The 19,476-nt window shown below is 48.8% G+C and overlaps 3 protein-coding genes across 3 annotated transcripts in view; 2 read left to right on the top strand and 1 right to left on the bottom strand.

The window, feature by feature from the left end:
* Positions 1 to 19,476, bottom strand: part of LOC311341747 (uncharacterized protein) — a gene marked incomplete at its 5' end in the record, with an annotated part of 386,212 nt that overhangs the window by 66,867 nt on the left and 299,869 nt on the right.
* The window catches only part of LOC311341753 (uncharacterized protein), a 361,346-nt gene that overhangs the window by 34,073 nt on the left and 307,797 nt on the right, over positions 1 to 19,476 (top strand). The window lies entirely within an intron of this gene.
* Positions 537 to 10,862, top strand: LOC311341750 (TRPM8 channel-associated factor homolog). Its single transcript, XM_084466548.1, has 12 exons — positions 537 to 635; positions 926 to 1,760; positions 2,012 to 2,228; positions 2,951 to 3,248; positions 3,688 to 3,989; positions 4,762 to 4,936; positions 5,127 to 5,218; positions 5,957 to 6,167; positions 7,356 to 7,592; positions 7,838 to 8,061; positions 9,678 to 9,791; positions 10,521 to 10,862. The coding sequence occupies exons 2-12, from the start codon at positions 1,123 to 1,125 to the stop codon at positions 10,761 to 10,763; spliced, it is 2,751 nt and encodes a 916-aa protein (XP_084322674.1). The 5' UTR covers positions 537 to 635; positions 926 to 1,122; the 3' UTR covers positions 10,764 to 10,862.

A 19,476-nucleotide genomic window follows, 5' to 3' on the forward strand; every position in this document is an offset into this window, starting at 1 on the left:
ACTTATGTATGTTATGCTAATGAACTCAGTGGGCTGGGATTATTTAATATAATAATTATTATTATGATTATAGTGCAATTAGGAAGGCGATTTTATGGATTCAAGGCAGGACGGACGGGTTTTGTAGGTGACGCATCAGTAATGTTGTCGGAAGCGCCACACCCTGTCCACTTTGAGGTGAGAAGTTAGGGGCCGAAGCTCGACAAAGTAAAACTTTGATAAACATTAAACGGTTGTCAAATGCGGTCTTTCTCAAAACACCCTTTACATGGGCAAATGGTTAAACATGAATTCACCATTTTCCACCGTGGCACAATTCATCTGTCAAAAAGGTGAGTTTCGCAAAGCCTATTGTCAGGGGGGGGGGGGGGTGGGGGGGTTGGGGATGATCCTTCTCCACCCATTCCTCAGGGAGACCGGTTGACTGACATACTGACGCAGTACTTTGTGTGAGCTGTCATACTAGTGAACCGACGGGTTCCACCCCACACACGTAAGCATCAACAACGTCACCTGTCTTTGCAGAGCGGAGCAGGTCTGACCCGTGATGTGAATCAAGCACTTGGAGTTCACCTGTTCCCGTACTGGTGCTGCTCTGGAGGACAGGGAGGCAGCCGAACCCCATCCCGGAGGAGGTAATAACACGATTGTCTCGGTTGGTTATTATTAAGATAGTGCGATGTTAATGTGTTGTAAATGTATTATGCTTATACTATGTCTATGCCATCCGTACGCATGCCCAACTTTACAAAGTTGACTACGAAATGTTACTAATAATGATAATGAACTGCATTTTTACAGTATGTTTATGGTGGCCAATGTCAACAGCTATAACAATTGAGTTTTATGTTCTCAAAACACAAATTCATGTTTTTATGGAAACATTAAAGACAAACAGTGTTTTATTATGTGCTCTCCATTTCAGGAACTACGACTACCGTGCGCTTCACCACATAAAACAAGGACACTGCATCCGCTTCACCAAGCTCTCAGCTTTGATCCAACAACCAGGGTCAGAGCCCTTTAAATTGGGAGAAACCTTGTGCTCCGGTTGTCCCGCCTACACACTTTACACACTCTGATAACCCCCGGAGCATCGCTCCACCCCACCCCATTGTAATCATGGGCACCCTGTCTCACCACGAGAAGGCCTACATCTCCTTAACCTCAGGCCTGAAAGAGCTGGACCTTCGTGGGCCGGCCATCCCAGGCGACCTGGTCCTGATCGGAGACCACGCCTTCCCCCTGGCCATGAACGCCCAAGGCCAGGTGCTGATGGCCGCCTCCCTCTTCGGCCGTGGACGCGTGGTCGTCCTGGGTCACGAGAGCTACCTGAGCGCCTTTCCCGCTCTGGTGGAGAATGCCCTCACCTGGCTCAGAGGGGACGGATCCGAAAACCCCCTGGTTGGTGTTCACCAGAGCTGCAAGCCGGTGGCGGATAACCTCCAGCGGTCCGTTTTCCAGGTCCAGGTGGTGGGGGGCTTCCGCCGAGACCTGGGGGTGGGGGTGTACGTGGTGGACGCCTACAGCACGGCTCCTGATGTGAAGTCCCTGACGGAGTTTCTGAAAGCCGGAGGGGGGCTGTTGATCGCGGGGCAGGCCTGGTCCTGGGCTGGACAGCACCCCAAGCAGGACGTTCTGAAGGCCTTCCCGGGGAACCAGGTCACCAGCGTGGCCGGGGTGTACTTCTCTGAGCACCCTGGAGAGGTCGATCTTCTGCCCGTTTATCCTCAGATTCCAACCTCCTGGCTGGCGGTGGTGTACGTTATTTTGTTTGTTTTTGAGCATCTGCATTTTTAGACTTGGCTTTTATCTTCGCTTTATTTGACTTGGCTATAAGTGTGATACAAGACCGCTCTGCGTACGTGATGATACAGACTAGGGAGGGACAACGTCGAGCCAACTAATCCAGTCAAACAACTCAACAAAATACGATTTCAAACTTTGTCTGTTTAGCTCAAACCCATTGCGATGATCCTCGTTCTCTTTTATGTATGTTTCCATAATCCAGAATTGGCAAGGACTTTAAGGACGACTTGGAGTCCCTCCTGCAGGGCGTGTCCGAGCTGGACATCAGCGGCGGCGCCGTAGCCTCCGAGGTCCTGGTCCACGGCCCACTGGCCTTCCCCATCGGCACCACCCCGAACGGACGCGCCTTCCTGGCCGGAGCCTACTACGGCCGGGGCCGGGTCATAGTGGTCACACACGAGGGCTTCCTGGGCCGGCAGGTGGGCTGAGCACGATGTCACTGGCAACGATTTGGCACTTTGTACACGACTTGTCGTGAACGGGGGGGGGGGGTAGAATCTCTGACCCAATGCTGAGGCAACACAAAAAGGGCAGTTCAGTATCTGACAACGGGAAGGTTGAAAAGCGACCCGAGCATACGAGCTAAATGTGAGTGACTGCGCACGCAGGTTTCTGCCACGACTACTGGACAGAGAGTGCTTATATAATTCACAGAAGCACGGTTAGTAGTACTTTTTTTCAATCAAAAGTTCCGTTGTTGCTTTGAGACGGTTCATTGTTGATACTGGCAAGGAGAGAAGCCTTGTATCATGGCATCAGCCTTGTTTCTTAAAGGTCCCATGACACGCCACCAGGTGGGAGTGTGGTTAGCCGTTACAAGCCGTTTTGAAAATCCACCCCCTTATGACATCACAGGTGGGCGACGTGTCCACCTAGATGTTCTGACGGACAGACGAGCAACGTTTGCTATACAGCCCACTGGGGTAGGCAGCTGGTAGACTGACCTATCCAGCAACACATCTAGGTGGGACACGCCCACCTGTGATGTCATAACAGACAGATTTCCTTTTCTTGTAATGGCTAACCACACTCACACCTGGTGGCGTGTCACGGGACCTTCAAGAGCGCCGCCCGTTTACTGCCAGCCTAATAAACAAACACGGTCCTTATTATCAGACTCAACCTTTTTTTATTACTGCAGAGCCTCGCTCCGTTTTGGAAGAACGCTCTCCGCTGGTTGGACGAGGGCCGCGACGGGGTCTTTGGAATCGAGCCGAGGCTCGGCTTCGCCGCGAAGCTGTTCGGCCCGCTGGGGGCGACCTGTCAGCAGTCGGGCTTCAGGAGGGACCTGAGTGTGTACGTGTGCACGTCGTACAGCGACCGGCAGGCGGAGGAGATCCAGCAGTTTGTGGCCGAAGGAGGAGGCCTTCTGATTGGTGGCCATGCCTGGCACTGGGCCCAGACCCACCCCGGGCAAAGCCCCATGGCAGATTATGAAGGTAGCCTACGATGGAGCGTGCTCGCGGTCCGCTCTCACCGACCTGTAGTTCGTACTGCCTGCCGTCGCAGACAAGGTCGTCCGAGAAGGTCCTTTTCAAAATCGGTTTCTTCACGAGCCGTTGTGCTTTGTCGAATTGGAATCATTTTCCCCAAAAAAGAGGCGTAGCTAAATGACATTCTCACACATCAACATATGGACTTATCTTCCTGAAGCTTTCTGATATATGTGTTTCAAGCAGACCTAAATCTGTTGATACACACACACACACACACACACACACACACACACTCGCAGTCAAATCTTCCCGCATTTCCCTATACGTGGCTACATATCTGGTTATCTTTCAGGCGCTCCTTCAGTTTGCCCTCGGATCGTTTAGTTCTCACATCATGTCGGTTCTGAGACGCAGCGCTTCAGTGTTCCGTCCTGTTCCCCAGGGAACCACATCCTGAACAAGATGGGCCTGAGCCTGCTGGGGTCCACGGTCAAATCGGAATGCTACAAGGCTCCCGATCCCGCCACGGCCTGCCGGGACAGCTACCACTTCCGCCGCATGCTGCGGCGCTTCGCCGGTCACGTGACCCGGGGGGAGGAGCTCACAGCCCACGAGCTGTCCTGTCTGAAGAGGCTAGGAGGCGACTGTGCCAGCTACCTGAACATGAAGGCGCACCACTGCCCCTCCTACACCCAGGTGCTGTCCACCCTCACTGAGATCCTGATGAGGTCCGGCATGCCAAAGGTGAGCGGTGACCCCGGATGGATTCCGCACCTGCACAAAAACACTTCCTTGTCCTGTCTTGTGTGTGTCTGCTTCGCTGGATGCAAAACCGTTTGGATCCTCTACTGCTTTTGGTTTTGTTTTAGGGATTGCTTTCCCCCCAAATTTGACAGGTGTTTTTATTGTATGGTGTGAAACCAAACTTTTTAGGCACGGGCGAAGCGGGCAGCCGCCGCAGGGCGGCATTACAGGGGGGGGGAGGCACGAGCACACAAGAAAAAAAAAAAAGATCTGCGCATTTTCTATTATTGACAACTTGGGGGGGGGGGGGGGGGCGCACGGAGTGGGTCTCGCCCGGGGCGTAATTCAATGTAGAACCGCTACTGCCTATTTACCATATTATAAAAGCATCGCTGATATATTTACTTTTACTATTTGAATCTCTATCTGAATCTCAACTCTCAAGTGAATTTCTAAAAAATGTAAACTAAAAGTCTTTTAAGACGCTCTATCTATCTTCCTATCTAAAGTCATTGTCTAGGAGCTTGACTTGGCGGGATCGATCCTCATTGTTCTCTTTCTCCTTGCAGACGCTAAGCGTAGTTTTGACTTGTTGTTGGCTAGACGTGGTAATACAGGACCATGTACAGACCGGAAACAGTGGAATCAAGCGGTTGAGAGAAAGCATCGATTCAGAATCAAATCAAAAGAAAGGGTTAGAAAACACAGAGGTTCTTCAGGTCGGAACACGTGTCGTCATGTTGTCCCTGTGGGCGCTCTGCTCTGTCACCAGGTGTGCAGTAGCTGCCCAGTGAGCAGCCCCAAGGACCACGTCCTCCTCAGTATAGGGGCCGAGGTGTACAAGGTGTGCCCCGACCCAGACGCTCTCCTGCCCTACCTCATCCGGGACGTCCCAGCCATGGGCGTGTTCTATAACTTCCGGATCCCCATCGATGTCAACACCGCAGGTCAGTGGACACGCCGTACTACACGTGAAGTCGGTCATATACGTGTGTTTACCAGGCGCACTCAGTCTCACTCTACTTTGCAACTGGGTGTGTGTGTGTGTGTGTGTGTGTGTGTTTTTGTGCGTGTGTGTGTGTGTGTGTGTGTGTGCGCGTGTGCGTGCGTGTGTGTGTGTGTTTTTGTGCGTGTTAGGTTCAGAGTGGATCAGTACTGGACTCTACCTCTCTCCTGGTATGAAGACATACATGGCTTTCCCTGCCCAGATTGTCAACAAAGGATGGCATGTATGTACGGCATGTGTGGCTACTCTCGCACCGCTCAAAACAACAAAGGATGCAACTGTGTTTACACTCCGTAGAGCTCCAGTGCAGTCCTAAAAACTGTAGGGCGATGCTGCTTATTGGATTGTCTTAACAAGTCCTTACAGATATGCAAACATAATTCTTCATCATTTACATTTATTTGCATATCATTTTAGTTATCTATCAATTGACATCATCAATATTATTCCAACCGGTTGTTTAGCAGCTCCCAGAGCTGTTTATTTATTTTATGCAATTTGGAAATCCAGAGTTGTCGCGAGAGCACAATTTGAATTTGCTCAGCGAGTCACTCTGGTAACCAGCAATATACTCACTCCCCGATTCCCCTGCCCCAGAACATTAACCAATCACATCCGTGTATCTGATATAGGCGGGGCCAAAAGCGTTGCTGTTTTACCAACCGGATACGGCAAGAGTCTTATCTATTGGTTAGCTCCGCCGGTCTGGATACGTCACCCCTTGTATTCTTCTAATTGGTCGTAGTGTTATCCAAGGTCCAATTGCGTGCAGTGATATTTTCAAATGCATGCTTGGTGCCGCCCCTCGATTTAGGACATTTTCGATACTCGTTGCCAGACCCTACAGCTCTCTAGATGTGGGTCTGGATCTCCAGGCTAGGTGACCCAGGTAATGGCCTAGGAATGACCCAGACCAGCCAGCCCTCACCAGGGTCCCCGGCTGACCGCTCCCTGTCTGCAGGTCCAGATAGGATGTCAGACCGATCACCTCCGCCACGAGACCCTCAAGCGGGCGCCGTGCGTCCACGAGCGCTTCCCCGTCACCTCGGAGATGATGCAGGTGTGGAACCTGTGGGGGGGCCTCGTGTACATGGTGGCCCCGTCCAAGACGCAGGTGGGAGGGGTAGAGGTCATGGTGCAGGCGGCCGTACCTTCCCCCTATTACAAGTCTGGTGAGTACGTTTTTTTTTAATCAAATGTGTCTAATGCAGGCGTTTGTGTTTCGTGAAACACAGTGAGTACACACGCACTATCGCTCTGGAACTTGATGACGTTTTGAAAAGATGATGTTTTGCTAATCTGGGCGGACTATTCCACGTTCTCCAACAGTCTCTACTACTATTTTACTCTTCGGTCAAATAGACACCAAATGAATCCACACTCATATGCTGGATCCTTTCTGTACACCGCAGCCCTGTTGTCACTATGTGTAACGTGCTCCATGCAGGAGAGCAGTACTGCGGTCCATTTATGTAAAGAAGGCACTCTATATCCAGACACAGAGGAATGTTTCATTGAGCATGATCTCAGTAAAGAGGAGGTTGTAATTAAAGCAGATTTAATCGTTGTTGTACTTCCATGACGTTTCTGTATCCAAGGCACTGTATGTAATTAAGCACGGCAATCACTGCTCGCAGTTGAAGAGGTTTCCCAGCGACTGAGTGCACAACCTTTGCAGCATGTAGATTTGATTATTCTTCTGCAGATTCAACCGGTATTTTGGGCTGTGGTAGTTTATTATGCAGTGTGTCGCACGCACGCACGCACGCACGCACGCACGCACGCACGCACGCACGCACGCACGCACGCACGCACGCACGCACGCACGCACGCACGCACGCACGCACGCACGCACGCACGCACGCACGCACGCACGCACGCACGCACGCACGCACGCACGCACGCACGCACGCACGCACGCACGCACGCGCGATGAAGCTCAGAGGTGGACGGGGGAGGATGATCTGTGATCTGCTGTCCGCTAGATCACAGTGTTAAACACTTCTGTTTAACACTTAACATGACCCTCCACTGTTCTTCACTGATAAACACTCCAACGTCGACACGACGATGAAAAACACTCAAATATCGTACATAAGTACGGAACCGTGTTTGTGTAACAAACCCAGCTGCTCGATTCGGTGGTCCAGTCTCTTATCGATACATATTGAACTATGTTCTATATTGATATTGATCAAGAGTCCATCACGATACGATCATTTACTGTTTTATCGCCCGGGCCCAGCGCGGGGTCCCTGAACGTCTGTGGGGGGGGGGGGGGGGGGTCTTGTGGGGGAAAGTGGGTTCCGTCGTGTTACTATGGAGACCTGTGCCTCTAAAAAGACGGCCTTCTGCCCCAGGCGTGACGACGCCGGCCGACTGGGCCCTGATGCGCCGGTCCCCCGCCCCCTGGGCAGAGCTGGAGTTTGAGAACATCATCTTCACCGTGCCGTCCGACGCCGTCCGGCACCTGGAGCACCCCGACGAGGTGGCGGCGCTCTGGAACAAGATCATGAGGGGCATCGCGGACCTGGCGGCCGTTTCCCACAAATTCCCGCGCAAGGAACGTTTTGTCGCCGACGTGCAGATTTCCCACGGTGAGTCGCCTTTCTTTTCTTTCTTTTTTTTCTATCTTAGGAAAAGATACACTTTATTGTCCTTGGAGGGAAATTTGTCTTGGACTCCAATGCTGTCACATATAGCTGCTGTACATAAAATCAATGACAATACAAAAATGCAGACAATGCATACATTATAGGACACAGGCCACATATATCATACGACATACATCTTCCTCTGCCTTAGTGAGGGACCAGTAATAGCGTCGTCTCTTCCCCCCCAGGTTGGATGCATGCGGGCTATCCCATCATGATGTGTTCCTCTGTGGCCCCACAAATGGTTAACCCGAAGGCCTCTGGACGCGACGACATGTGGGGCTTCATCCACGAGCTGGGCCACAACCAGCAGAGGGGCTGCTGGGAGTTCGCTCCGCACACCACAGAGTGCACATGCAACCTGTGGTCGGTGTACGTGAACGAAGAGGTGCTGGGGATTAACAGGGCAAAGGTAAAGAACGGACCTGGTTTTGTGTTGAAATTCGGAGACAGGCTTTGCTTAAAGTTTGGTGCATCGCAACGGTGCATCGGTGTGTAGGATTTAGTTTGATCTAGCAGGGAGGTTGCAGACTGCAACCAACTGTATACAGGGCACTCCAGCTGAAATGCCGCTTTTCCACCGACAGTATCAGCTCGACTCGACTCAACTCGCCTCGACTCGACTCGGTTCCAGGCGCATTTCCATCTAAAAAAGTACCTCTTCAATGTGGGCGGGTCGTAGAAAAGAACCTCTCCACCATGGGCGGGTCATCATTAGGTTTTAATCACGGGAGACGCGATTCCCGGGAAATCTGAATCTGATCAAGACTATTTCCTGATTCCCGGGAAAGGTTATGATGGGAAATAAAATAAAATAAAAAGCGCAATGACTGCGCGTCTATTGTTGTCATACGGTAACGTTGATGGAGGCGAAACTCGAGCCCTAGGAAAGGAACGACACTGAAACGAAACAGCGAAACGCTGATCCTCCGGAGCCGGTCCGTGGACTCCAGCCACGCCGGACACACACAACCACGCCCGACACACACAACCACGCGCAGCCTAACTCTAGCCCCGGGAAAGGAGCGACACACACGGCGAAACGCTGATCAGTGTCCCCCTCGGGAGCGGGTTCGTGGACTCCAACCACGCCGGACACAACTTAACTTTGAGTGATTATTCCCATTTACAGCCGCTGGCCAATCAGTTACCAGCAGCCTGTTTACGTCACACAAAAGTACCTACTCCGCTCGCTTGGAACCTCGACGGAGGTAGTACTAAAAAGTACCCGGTACTAGGTACCAGGTACTTTTTTTGCCAATTGAAACGCAAAAAAGGCGTGGCGAGTCGAGTCGAGTCGAGCTGGTACTGGCGGTGGAAAAGCGGCAAAAGTGTCCGTTTAATAAGCCTTCCATGGCAAACGATTACGTGTACATTGTAACGTTAATGATGCTCTGTTGCATACCTTGCATACCAAAGAAAACTCTAAGGCAACTACAGATTGTTCAGAATGCTGCTGCTAGAGTTCTAACAAAGACCAAACAATTTGAACATATTACACCAATTCTTAAATTGTTACATTGGCTCCCTGTATGTCAGAGAATTGATGTTAAAGTCATGTTGCTAACCTATAAATCCCTACATAAGCCTTCTAGGGCACTAAGATCTTCTGAGACCATTCTGTTAATTATCCCCAGAGTCAACACGAAACATGGGGAAGCAGGATTTAGTCGCTATGCAACAAATAGCTGGAACAAACTCCCTGAGGATTTAAGACTTGCCCCAACTCTGACAGCTTTTAAAACAAGACTGTTATGTTTGCTTGAGCTTTCTGCTAAATCTTAAATCTACAATGCTTCTATCCTTTTTTAAATTTTATCACTAACTTTGCCTTTATTTTCTCACTTTCTAAAATGCTTTTTTTTTTTTTTAACTTTGCCTTTATTTTCTATCTATTTTACTTTTTTTTGTTACTTATCTATTATTTTCTTTTATTGTATGACAATGTTTATACGTGAAGCACATTGAGTCTGCCTTGTGTATGAAAGGTGCGTTATAAATAAAGTTGCCGTGCCCCTTGCCTTGCAGGCACATCCGGCTTTGAAGCCTAAATCTCGGATGGCTCGCCAAGAGGAGTATGTCAAGGGAGGCAGAAAGCTTGGGAGCTGGTCTATGTGGGTGGCCTTGGAAACATACCTACAGGTGAGAGATGTAAAGGGGACACATTATACCGCCAGGTGTGAGTGGTGATTAGCCGCTACAGGCCGTTTTGAAAATCGGCCTCTTCTGACATCACAGGTGGGCGTGTCCACCTAGATGTGTGCTGCTGGATAGATCAGTCCACCGCCCCTACCCCAGTGGACCGGAGCAAACGTCGCTCATCTATCCCGTCACACGTCTAGGGTGGACACGCCCACCTGTGATGTCAGAAGAGGCAGATTTTCACAACGGCTTGTAACGGCTGATCACACTGACACCTGGTGGTATAATATGTCACCTTTTAAAAATATATATATATATATTATTTCACACAAAACTCAAGCTTTTGATTAGTTCATTTCATATCCATTTTCAAAACAAGAACAGATCGCTGGTTTCACCTGGCTACCAAATTAGGACTCACTCGCCCCTACATGGGGGGCGGCATTAGCTCAGGAGGTAGAGCGGGTTCGCTGGTAATCGCAAGGTTGCTGGTTCGATTCCCCGGCTCCTCCTAGCTGAGTGTCGTGGTGTCCCCTGAGCGAGACGCCCTCACCCTGACTGCTCCCGGCCAGCTGGCTGTCGCCCTCCGTGGTTGACTCTGCCGTCGGTGTGTGAATGTGTGCATGAATGGGTGAATGTCAGTCAACACTGTAAAGGGCTTTGGATAAAAGCGCTATATAAATGAGGACCATTACCATTTACCGTGTCACTTCCTCCTCACTGCCTCAGCTCCAGGAGGCGTTCGGCTGGGCGGCCTTTAAGAAAGTGTTCGCCGCCTACCGCGGCATGAGCGGCGTGCCCGGGGACAACAAGGGCAAGATGAACCTGTACACCAGGACCTTCTCCGTGGCCGTGGAGCGCAACCTGTGTGCCTTCTTCACGGCCTGGGGCTGGCCCATAGAGGGCGCCACTGAGCAGGAGCTGTCCCGGCTCCCTCCCTGGACCGACCACCCCATGGCCCGCTACCAGTGAACCTTCCCACTGCTACAAGTGAACCTTCCCACTGCTCCTGAAGAAGAGACCGTCCGTTGAGGATAGAAAGCTTTGTGGTGGGACTCAAAGGCTTCTATTCATTTCCGCATTTTTTCAAGCGAATGCACTTTTGGTGGTCGGTTAGATTGCAATATATATATATATATATATATATTGTGAGCTAAGCTGTAGATGTCTTACTTATAAAGTACCTAAACTCAGGTGTGTCCAAAAAATGATAATTTGGTTCTTTTTTCATGGGTGAAGAAGAGTGGCCTTTGTGTCTTGGGAAGTATGTTATTAGCAGTTTTAAAACAATGTTATTTTTGTAACTGTTCTTTCCGATGACTATGCATCAAATATAAATCCATTGTAATGTAAAAAGGTGATAACATTTGTTGAACATGTGGCATGATTGTGCTCTCACACCACCTGGGATCAGAATGTTTTACCTCCTAATGAATTATGTGGCCCACAAAATGATCCAAATTGATATTTGACGGCATGGGTCTTAAGTAATTAATAAGTAAATTAATAAATTAAGTAAATGTACTGTATGTGTATTGGCTGTGTGTATTTTTCTTTCTTTCTTTGTTTTCCTACCAATTATAACATTTTACTGTTGGCCTTATGATCTGATTTGATCCGAGCTGTCATACTTCATTTCCTGATGCTCTTCTCTTTGGCGGCTTATCCTTTGGTAACAGATGAGTTGTAGGCCCTAAGATAGATAGATAGATAGATATAGTCCTTCATTAATCCCCCTTAGGAGAAATTCACAAGTGACCAGCAGTACAGTGGGAAAAGAGAGTGCGAGTGTACAAGAGTATATATACAAATTAATTTACCAATTTGAAATAAACTATAATAAAAAACTATTAGAATAAGATAAACATACGATATACATGTAACTGTCCGTTTGTAGGTGACTAAGACCCTGTTCTTAAGTTAAGCAAACTTCAGAACTCCTCGTCCACATCTCTGGGAGCCTTTCTATAAAAGATCACATCTGTCCCCCATTCAGTTTAACTGTCTTGAGGGAAAAGTGTTTCGCTACAAAGCATCCAGTGAGAAATTATTGTTCAATGAGTCATCTATCTTCCCTCGTCCAGTTTTCCAAACAGAACAAGGCTTTGACATTTTAATCTGGGTCTTTAGCTTGTAGCCCACCACTCCGTCCTTTATAGACAAGGGGTTCCCAACCTTTTTTGGCTCAAGGACCGGCATATTCATAAAAAGTTTGGTGGACCGGTAGTCAATTTGAATGCCTTCATTTTAATAAATCATTAATCATTGCCTTCTATCATTGCCTTCATTTTAATTCACTTTATAAACAAAGGATGTGGCTGTTTTTCAAGATGGTCAATTTGTCATATTCAAACCAATTAAAGAAACATGAAATGCTTGAGTCTCAGGCGCCCTTCAACAATACAATATAAAAAAATAATAAAATTTATAAGAGAAACACAAGAAAAGTCCCCTTAAACTATAAACACAAAAGTAATGCAAAGACACGGTGCATTTACAGTGCTTAATTTACAGTGCATATTGATTGATTTTATGTCTATGTGAAAGAAATAACATGACTCGCACAGCCTAAGTTATAAAATATGACGTTTTTGTTTTGTGTTTTTTTTTAAATGTATTTTTATTATCCTTTTCTGGAAATATTTCAAGACCCGGTACCGGATCCGGGCCGGGGGGGATCGCTGCTATAGAGTCAAGACTTTCTTTATAGGTCCATGGTAAAGACAGCATACACCGAGTGAGGACAGAAGTGGGAGAACTAGATAGCAATCCCCATAGACATCTTATAAGTAGACGCAGCATCGACCGCTACTGCCTACTGGCGCTGACGAGACATGGGGCCGCCATCTTGGAGTGGTGTAATTCATTTGGCAGGAGCAATGAACTGTCAGCGCATTTAATTAATCTTACCTCACTGAATACTACTGATGAATAGAAAAAAAAGAAAAACGAAATGTGGTTATAGTGGTTCTTCAGAAGAGTGTTCTGGTTGTTGGATGTTGGTCATCCCCTGGGGTGGGTTCAGGAACACCGAGAAGTTGAATATTGCAGAGTCCATGGGTTGAATTTGTTATTACCCAGTGTGCTTTGCGGAATGGTCTCAATGTTTTATTTCATGTGAATAGCCTAGGCCTAGTTTACTAGTAGGCCTACTAGTTTACTTGTAGGCCTTTTTTTTCCAGGAAGCAAATGTTCGTCACACAATGTCATTGATGTGAAATATTAATGGAGGCTATTGGGTGACAGCGGCTGAGGGCTAACCTGCTGGGGGACTCCCAACATCCTGCTCTTAAGGTGACATACCATATGGCCCTTACGAGCCGTTTTTTAAAAATCACCCTCTCACAAGTGGGCGTGTGCACCTAGATGTACGATGGCTAGATGAGCAACGTTCGCTACAGTCCACTGGCTGGTAGACTGATCTATCCAGCGCACATCTAGGTGGACACGCCCAGAGCTAGGCTCTGAACGAGCCTAGCTCTGGTCTCCCCGACCGCAGGGGAGCCCAGAGCTAGGCTCTGAACGAGCTTATCTCTGGGGTTGGGGTTGGGGGAGGGGGAGGGGGAGAGGTTGGGGTTGGGGGAGAGGTTGGGGTTGGGGTTAGGGGAGGGGGAGAGGTTAGGGTTGGGGGAGGGGTTAGGGTTGTGGAGGGGGAGAGGTTAGGGGAGAGGTTAGGGTTAGGGGAGAGGTTAGGGTTGGGGGAGAGGTTGGGGGAGGGGGAGAGGTTGGGGGAGGGGTTAGGGGATAGGGGCGGGGAGAGGTAACCTTACCTCATTAGGGTAACATGCATGTGTATAATAAAAATTACCATACAACAAGCCACACAACCAGGTCATTTTAAATGATTTTATATCATAAAACGTCAGTATACATTTCAACATCTGTGCGCACAGTGAAACAAGTCTGGGATGTGATTTAAAAAAAACAATGGTTCATCGTGAGACCAACTGACCCTAACTCTGTCCCTAACACTGAACCATGAGGAACCCTTGAGAAACAAGGAACCCTTGACAACCCAAGACTTAAGTCACGTCCTGCGAGGTAGACGTTGCATCTGAAGTCTCCACTGTCCAGTTCCGACGAGGCGCCGTCAGTGGGTCACTGAAATGTTGCAAGAGGAAAAACACAAATCGTTAGCCTCGTAGCATAATCTATGTTGCTAGCCATAGGCCAACAATGTCAATGAGGCTACCAATGTCGATTACACTATGAGGCTACCGATGTCCATTACGCTATGAGGCTACCATGTTGATTACGCTATAGGGCTACCAATGTCAATTATGCTACAATATCAATTATACTATGAGGCTAACGATATAGATAACGCTATGAGGCTAGCGATGTTGATTATGCTATGAGGCTAACAATACCCATTATGCTATGAAGCTAACTATATCCATTATGCTAGGAGGCTAACGATGTCCAGCTAGGCGGCTAACCAGATTCCGGGTCTCCCTCCAGATAGGTGGCTCCTCCTCCATAATTTTGTCCGTGATTTTTTTAGTTAATATAATTTGTGTTGAAGAAAATACTTTTGTTTTGAGAATTCTACACTAGAAACACAGTGGTAGTAGTTTATTATTCTTTGGACACCTTGTTTAAATAATTCTGAATCAAATCAAATTTTAAACTTCAACATGAAACATGCACACACTTGGGAATTTGTAATTCAGGAATATAGTAAAACATTCTGTGAATTGAACAGCATAGCTCTGGTGGTGAAACGATGTAAAAAAAAAACTGTTGGTATTAACCTTCCAAAGACTTGAGCAGTCCCATCGTAGTCCTCGTCTCGCTCCTGGTGGGTCGTCAGCTTAATCTGTTCACAATACAAACACACATTAAAAGGGTGATGTTACGTCACCAGGTGTGAGTGTGACCAGCTGTTACGTTTTAGTTGTGTTTTAGTGTCCACCTTGATGTACGCTGGATAAACTATAGTAGTAGTAGTAGCAGCTGATGTGACCTTAATTACTTCAAATCACAGCTTTGGCTAAAATTCACCGAATGAAAAATCGGAAGGAAAAACTAATGAAGACCCTCTACGATCGTTTGAAATAATTAAAAAGAACCTCTGGGTGTCAAGTGTTTGGTTATGGTTACCCTCCAGTCCCCAGTCTCCGGTCCAGCCTGGTGCCCCATTCCTGGTCCAGGGGGATCTGGATACCCTCCAGTCCACAGTCTCCGGTCCAGCCTGGTACCCCATGCCTGGTCTAGGGGATCTGGATAGCCGCCGGTCCAGCCTGGTACCCCATGCCTGGTCTAGGGGATCTGGATACCCTACATTATAATTAAGAAGAAGAATAGTGCAAGAAAAGCACTATACACATCCAATGTATTATCATCATCCACCCTGGTGCCCCATACCTGGTCCAGTGGGATCTGGTCTCCAGCCTCTGGTCCACCCTGGTCCAGGAGATCCTGTGAAGTCAGACAGCATCTTTATAGACCCGTGCACATCGGGGTCTCGAATCTAACTACCAACCCCCCCGCAGGAGCCCCTTACCTTGAGCTGGAACGACGATGGAGATCTTGGGTGCTTTGATCGTCTTGTTGCAAAATACAGCCAACAGACTTACCTTGAGCAGATCTAGTAGTTTGTTGCTGTTGGTTCATGTACAAATAATTGACTATACATTTCATATCCCCCCCATTTAGCAAATAATTCCCACCCATAAACAAGGCTGACAGCAGTACAAAATAACAAACTGTTCTCATGCCTTTTGTCTACTTCCTTACTACTCTCTAAAACATCGCATGCACATCGCATGAGTGTTGCCTTACTGATCAGGGTGTGATCTGAGTGACCAGAGATGCATGCTGGGATACTGTGCCATCTGACGCCTAGAGTTCTGTAGTGGTTCCCCCTCAGGAGAAACCAAGTTTTCAAAAGGCTGTCGTGACATCAGTTACATGACCTGGAACGTCCATCAAGACCATGACAGGGACTCCAAGGGGAAACGCCAAAGGGTAGGACGTGAGGCTCCCCCTCTCGGCGACTAGAATACAACAGCTCTTACAGGAGAGAATCATGGCGCACATTTCAACGTTCCTCTTCATAGACCTTGAAGCCCCAGTGAGGCTTTCTTCACCTCTTCTGAAGAAGAGCACAACTGCAGCTCGACAGGGACGCTAGTTGGGATGTTTCCAAGATGGTTTCCGATTCAGCCCGAGAAAGACTTGGATCTCAGGGCAGGAGTACAGGAGATCCAGAGGGCTTGCCAGCAGTCCATCATGTTGAGGTTAGGTAGGGAAGCCACGTTGCAGAATGTTCATCTTTCATCTTCAGTCAGTTGGTTGGTTTCTCATCCGATTCTGTCCATTCGGAATGCCGTTAGTCCATCATCCATTGTACCAAGTAGCCATTGTCGCTTCCCATTGTTTGCATGATTCAGTCACACTACAGTCCAAGCTGCATGACACTCAAGTCATCCTGTCCAGTGTGTAGAAGGTCGAATTGAGATCCAGATGCTAGATCGCTCCAGGCTCTTGCTGTATTGAACACCCACTTTGTTATCCTCTTTGACTTAGGCCACAGACTTGAGTAATCCAGAAACATCCGACCAAATGACACTCAAGGGTGTTTCAAGAAGAGTAGCATCCTCCTATAGCTGAAAATTAAAATGTTCAGGTAATACAAGCCAAGTAGAAGTAGAAAAATTTCCCCTCACACATGTAGTGCCCAGTACCAGGTTAAAGATTGCCCCTCACACTTAGTGCCCCATGCCAGGTTAAATATTTCCCCTCACATGAAGTAATGCCCCATGCCATGCAAAGATAGCCCCTCACACACTTAGTACCCCATGACATGCAAAGATTGACCAGTACCAGGTTAAATATCACACCTTTTTTTGCAGTTATTAGATTGTGTATTTACACAAACAATGACAATACTCAAAAGAAATACAAAGCCAAACGAGAGGAGAGACCAGTGGAGGGTTTGTAGGTCTTTGAGAGAGGAGAGACCAGTGGAGGTTTTGACAGACCAGCGGTGGCTTTGTAGGTCTTTGAGAGACGATACCAGTGGAGGGTTTGACGGAGAGACTAGTGCTGGGTTTGTAGGTCTTTGAGAGGAGAGACCAGTGGAGGTTTTGACAGACCAGCGGTGGCTTTGTAGGTCTTTGAGAGACGAGACCAGTGGAGGGTTTGACGGAGAGACTAGTGCTGGGTTTGTAGGTCTTTGAGAGACCAGTGGCGGGTTTGACGGAGAGACCAGTGGAGGTTTTGTAGGTCTTTGAGGAGAGACCAGTGGTGTGTTTTTAGGTCTTTGAGAGAGGAGAGATCAGCGGAGGTTTTGACAGAGAGACCAGCGCTGGGTTTGTAGGTCTGAGAGACGAGACCAGTGGCGGGTTTGACGGAGAGACCAGTGCTGGGTTTGTAGGTCTTTGAGAGAAGAGAGACCAATGGTGGGTTTGACGGAGAGACCAGTGCTGGGTTTGTAGGTCTTTGAGAGATGAGACCAGTGGAGGGTTTGTAGGTCTTTGAGAGAAGAGAATCCAGTGGTGGGTTTGATGGAGAGACCAGCGGTGGGTTTGACGGAGAGACCAGCGGTGGGTTTGACGGAGAGACCAGCGGTGGGTTTGACGGAGAGACCAGCGGTGGGTTTGTAGGTCTTTGAGAGAAGAGAGACCAATGGTGGGTTTGACGAGAGACCAGTGGCGGGTTTGACGAGAGACCAGCGGTGGGTTTGACGAGAGACCAGCGGTGGGTTTGACGAGAGACCAGCGGTGGGTTTGACGGAGAGACCAGCGGTGGGTTTGACGGAGAGACCAGCGGTGGGTTTGACGGAGAGACCAGCGGTGGGTTTGACGGAGAGACCAGTGGTGGGTTTGACGGAGAGACCAGCGGTGGGTTTGACGAGAGACCAGCGGTGGGTTTGACGAGAGACCAGCGGTGGGTTTGACGGAGAGACCAGCGGTGGGTTTGACGGAGAGACCAGCGGTGGGTTTGTAGGTCTTTGAGAGAAGAGAGACCAATGGTGGGTTTGACGAGAGACCAGTGGCGGGTTTGACGAGAGACCAGCGGTGGGTTTGACGAGAGACCAGCGGTGGGTTTGACGAGAGACCAGCGGTGGGTTTGTAGGTCCTTGAGGGGGTGGGTTTGACAGAGAGACCAGTGGTGGGGGGGCTGGGGCTTCAAGGCGTACAGAGGGAAACATTGGAACGTGCGCTGTGGTTCTCAGGTGCAGGAACCAGGTTGGGTTCTAGTTGCTGAGAGGGACAGCCCTCACATCTCGCCCCCTGGTGTGTCTCCTTGAGGAGTCCCTGTCACCATCCTGAAGGACGTTCAAGTTCATGTAACTAACGTGACGACGGCCTCTTAAACACTAGGTTTCCCCTGAGGGGGAACGTCTACACAACTGAAGGCCTCAAACAGCGCAGAACCCTCGCATGCATCTCTGGTCAGTCAGTCACACACCCTTATCAGTAGGACAACACACATGGGATGTGATGCAATGATGAGGAATGTAGTAGGAAAGTGGACGGATATAGTATCTTCTAGGGACGAATGAGAGGCATGAGAACGGGGGGGGGGGGGGGGGGAAGAGAGAGCGAGAGCGAGAGAGACTGAAAGATCAGGGCCAGAGAGGGGAGCAGGGCCTACGTGGGGCGGGGCAGGGCCTACGTGAGGCGGGGCAGGGCCTACGTGGGGCGGGGCAGGGCCTACGTGGGGCGGGGCAGGGCCTACGTGGGGCGGGGCAGGGCCTACGTGGGGCGGGGCCTGAGAACAGGTTCAAACTAAACGCTGTCAGCCCCACAACATTAAAAGAAAATGTTGTGACTTACAGTTCGCAGTTTCTTCTTCTTCGTGGTTCGATCGTGATACTCACAGAATCTGTTTCTTCTTCTTGAGCTGTGAAGGAGAGCAACGAGATTAGTTTTACGGCGTGTGTGTGTCTGTGTGTGTGTGTGTGTGTGTGTGTGTGTGTGTGTGTGTGTGTGTGTGTGTGTGTGTGTGTGTGTGTGTGATTAATCCAAATAAGTTATTAAAATAAGTTATTTTTCCCATCTAACTACCACGGTAACCGAGTGCAGTCATTGTGTGACGTCATGGCCCCGCCCCCCTACGTCTTCCGCCGCCAACTCCGTCATGGAGTCATTGATTATTATAAATAAATAAAATCTCAATTAACTCAATTAAAAACAGCTTACGACGACATAGATCCAGAACTACTATTATTCAACTTATCAAGTAGGCCTAGAGTAAAAAACAATTAAGATAAATTATAAATAAGTGTCCTACTCACAGCAGGTCCGGATGTAGCGGGCCGTTTTACTTCAAAAAGTGTTCGTTAACTCGACGGTCAACCTGGAAAACAAAGGACCAGACGGATCATTAGTTACTTTTATAACTTGAACCGGACGTTTCTAACCATGTTTCGGTTAAACTACTAAAATAACGTCAATATTAACCGTGTAATGGAGACGGCTCAGCGTCTTTTTCAATCTAACCTGTTTGATGTGGTGGAGCCAACAGCTGACGGAGCGCGAGCAGCAGCACAGTGAGGCTCAATGGAGACGCAGCGCGATCCGCACCTAGACCCGCGAAATAATCAGCGAATAATCAGCGGAACTACATGCAGGTGTGCGCCGCCATAGATATATGTGTGTGTGTGTGTGTGTGTGTGTGTGTGTGTGTGTGTGTGTGTGTGTGTGTGTGTGTGTGTGTGTGTGTGTGTGTGTGT

This window comes from Micromesistius poutassou (assembly GCF_964030765.1).
Source record: "Micromesistius poutassou genome assembly, chromosome: 4".
Taxonomy (NCBI): domain Eukaryota; kingdom Metazoa; phylum Chordata; class Actinopteri; order Gadiformes; family Gadidae; genus Micromesistius; species Micromesistius poutassou.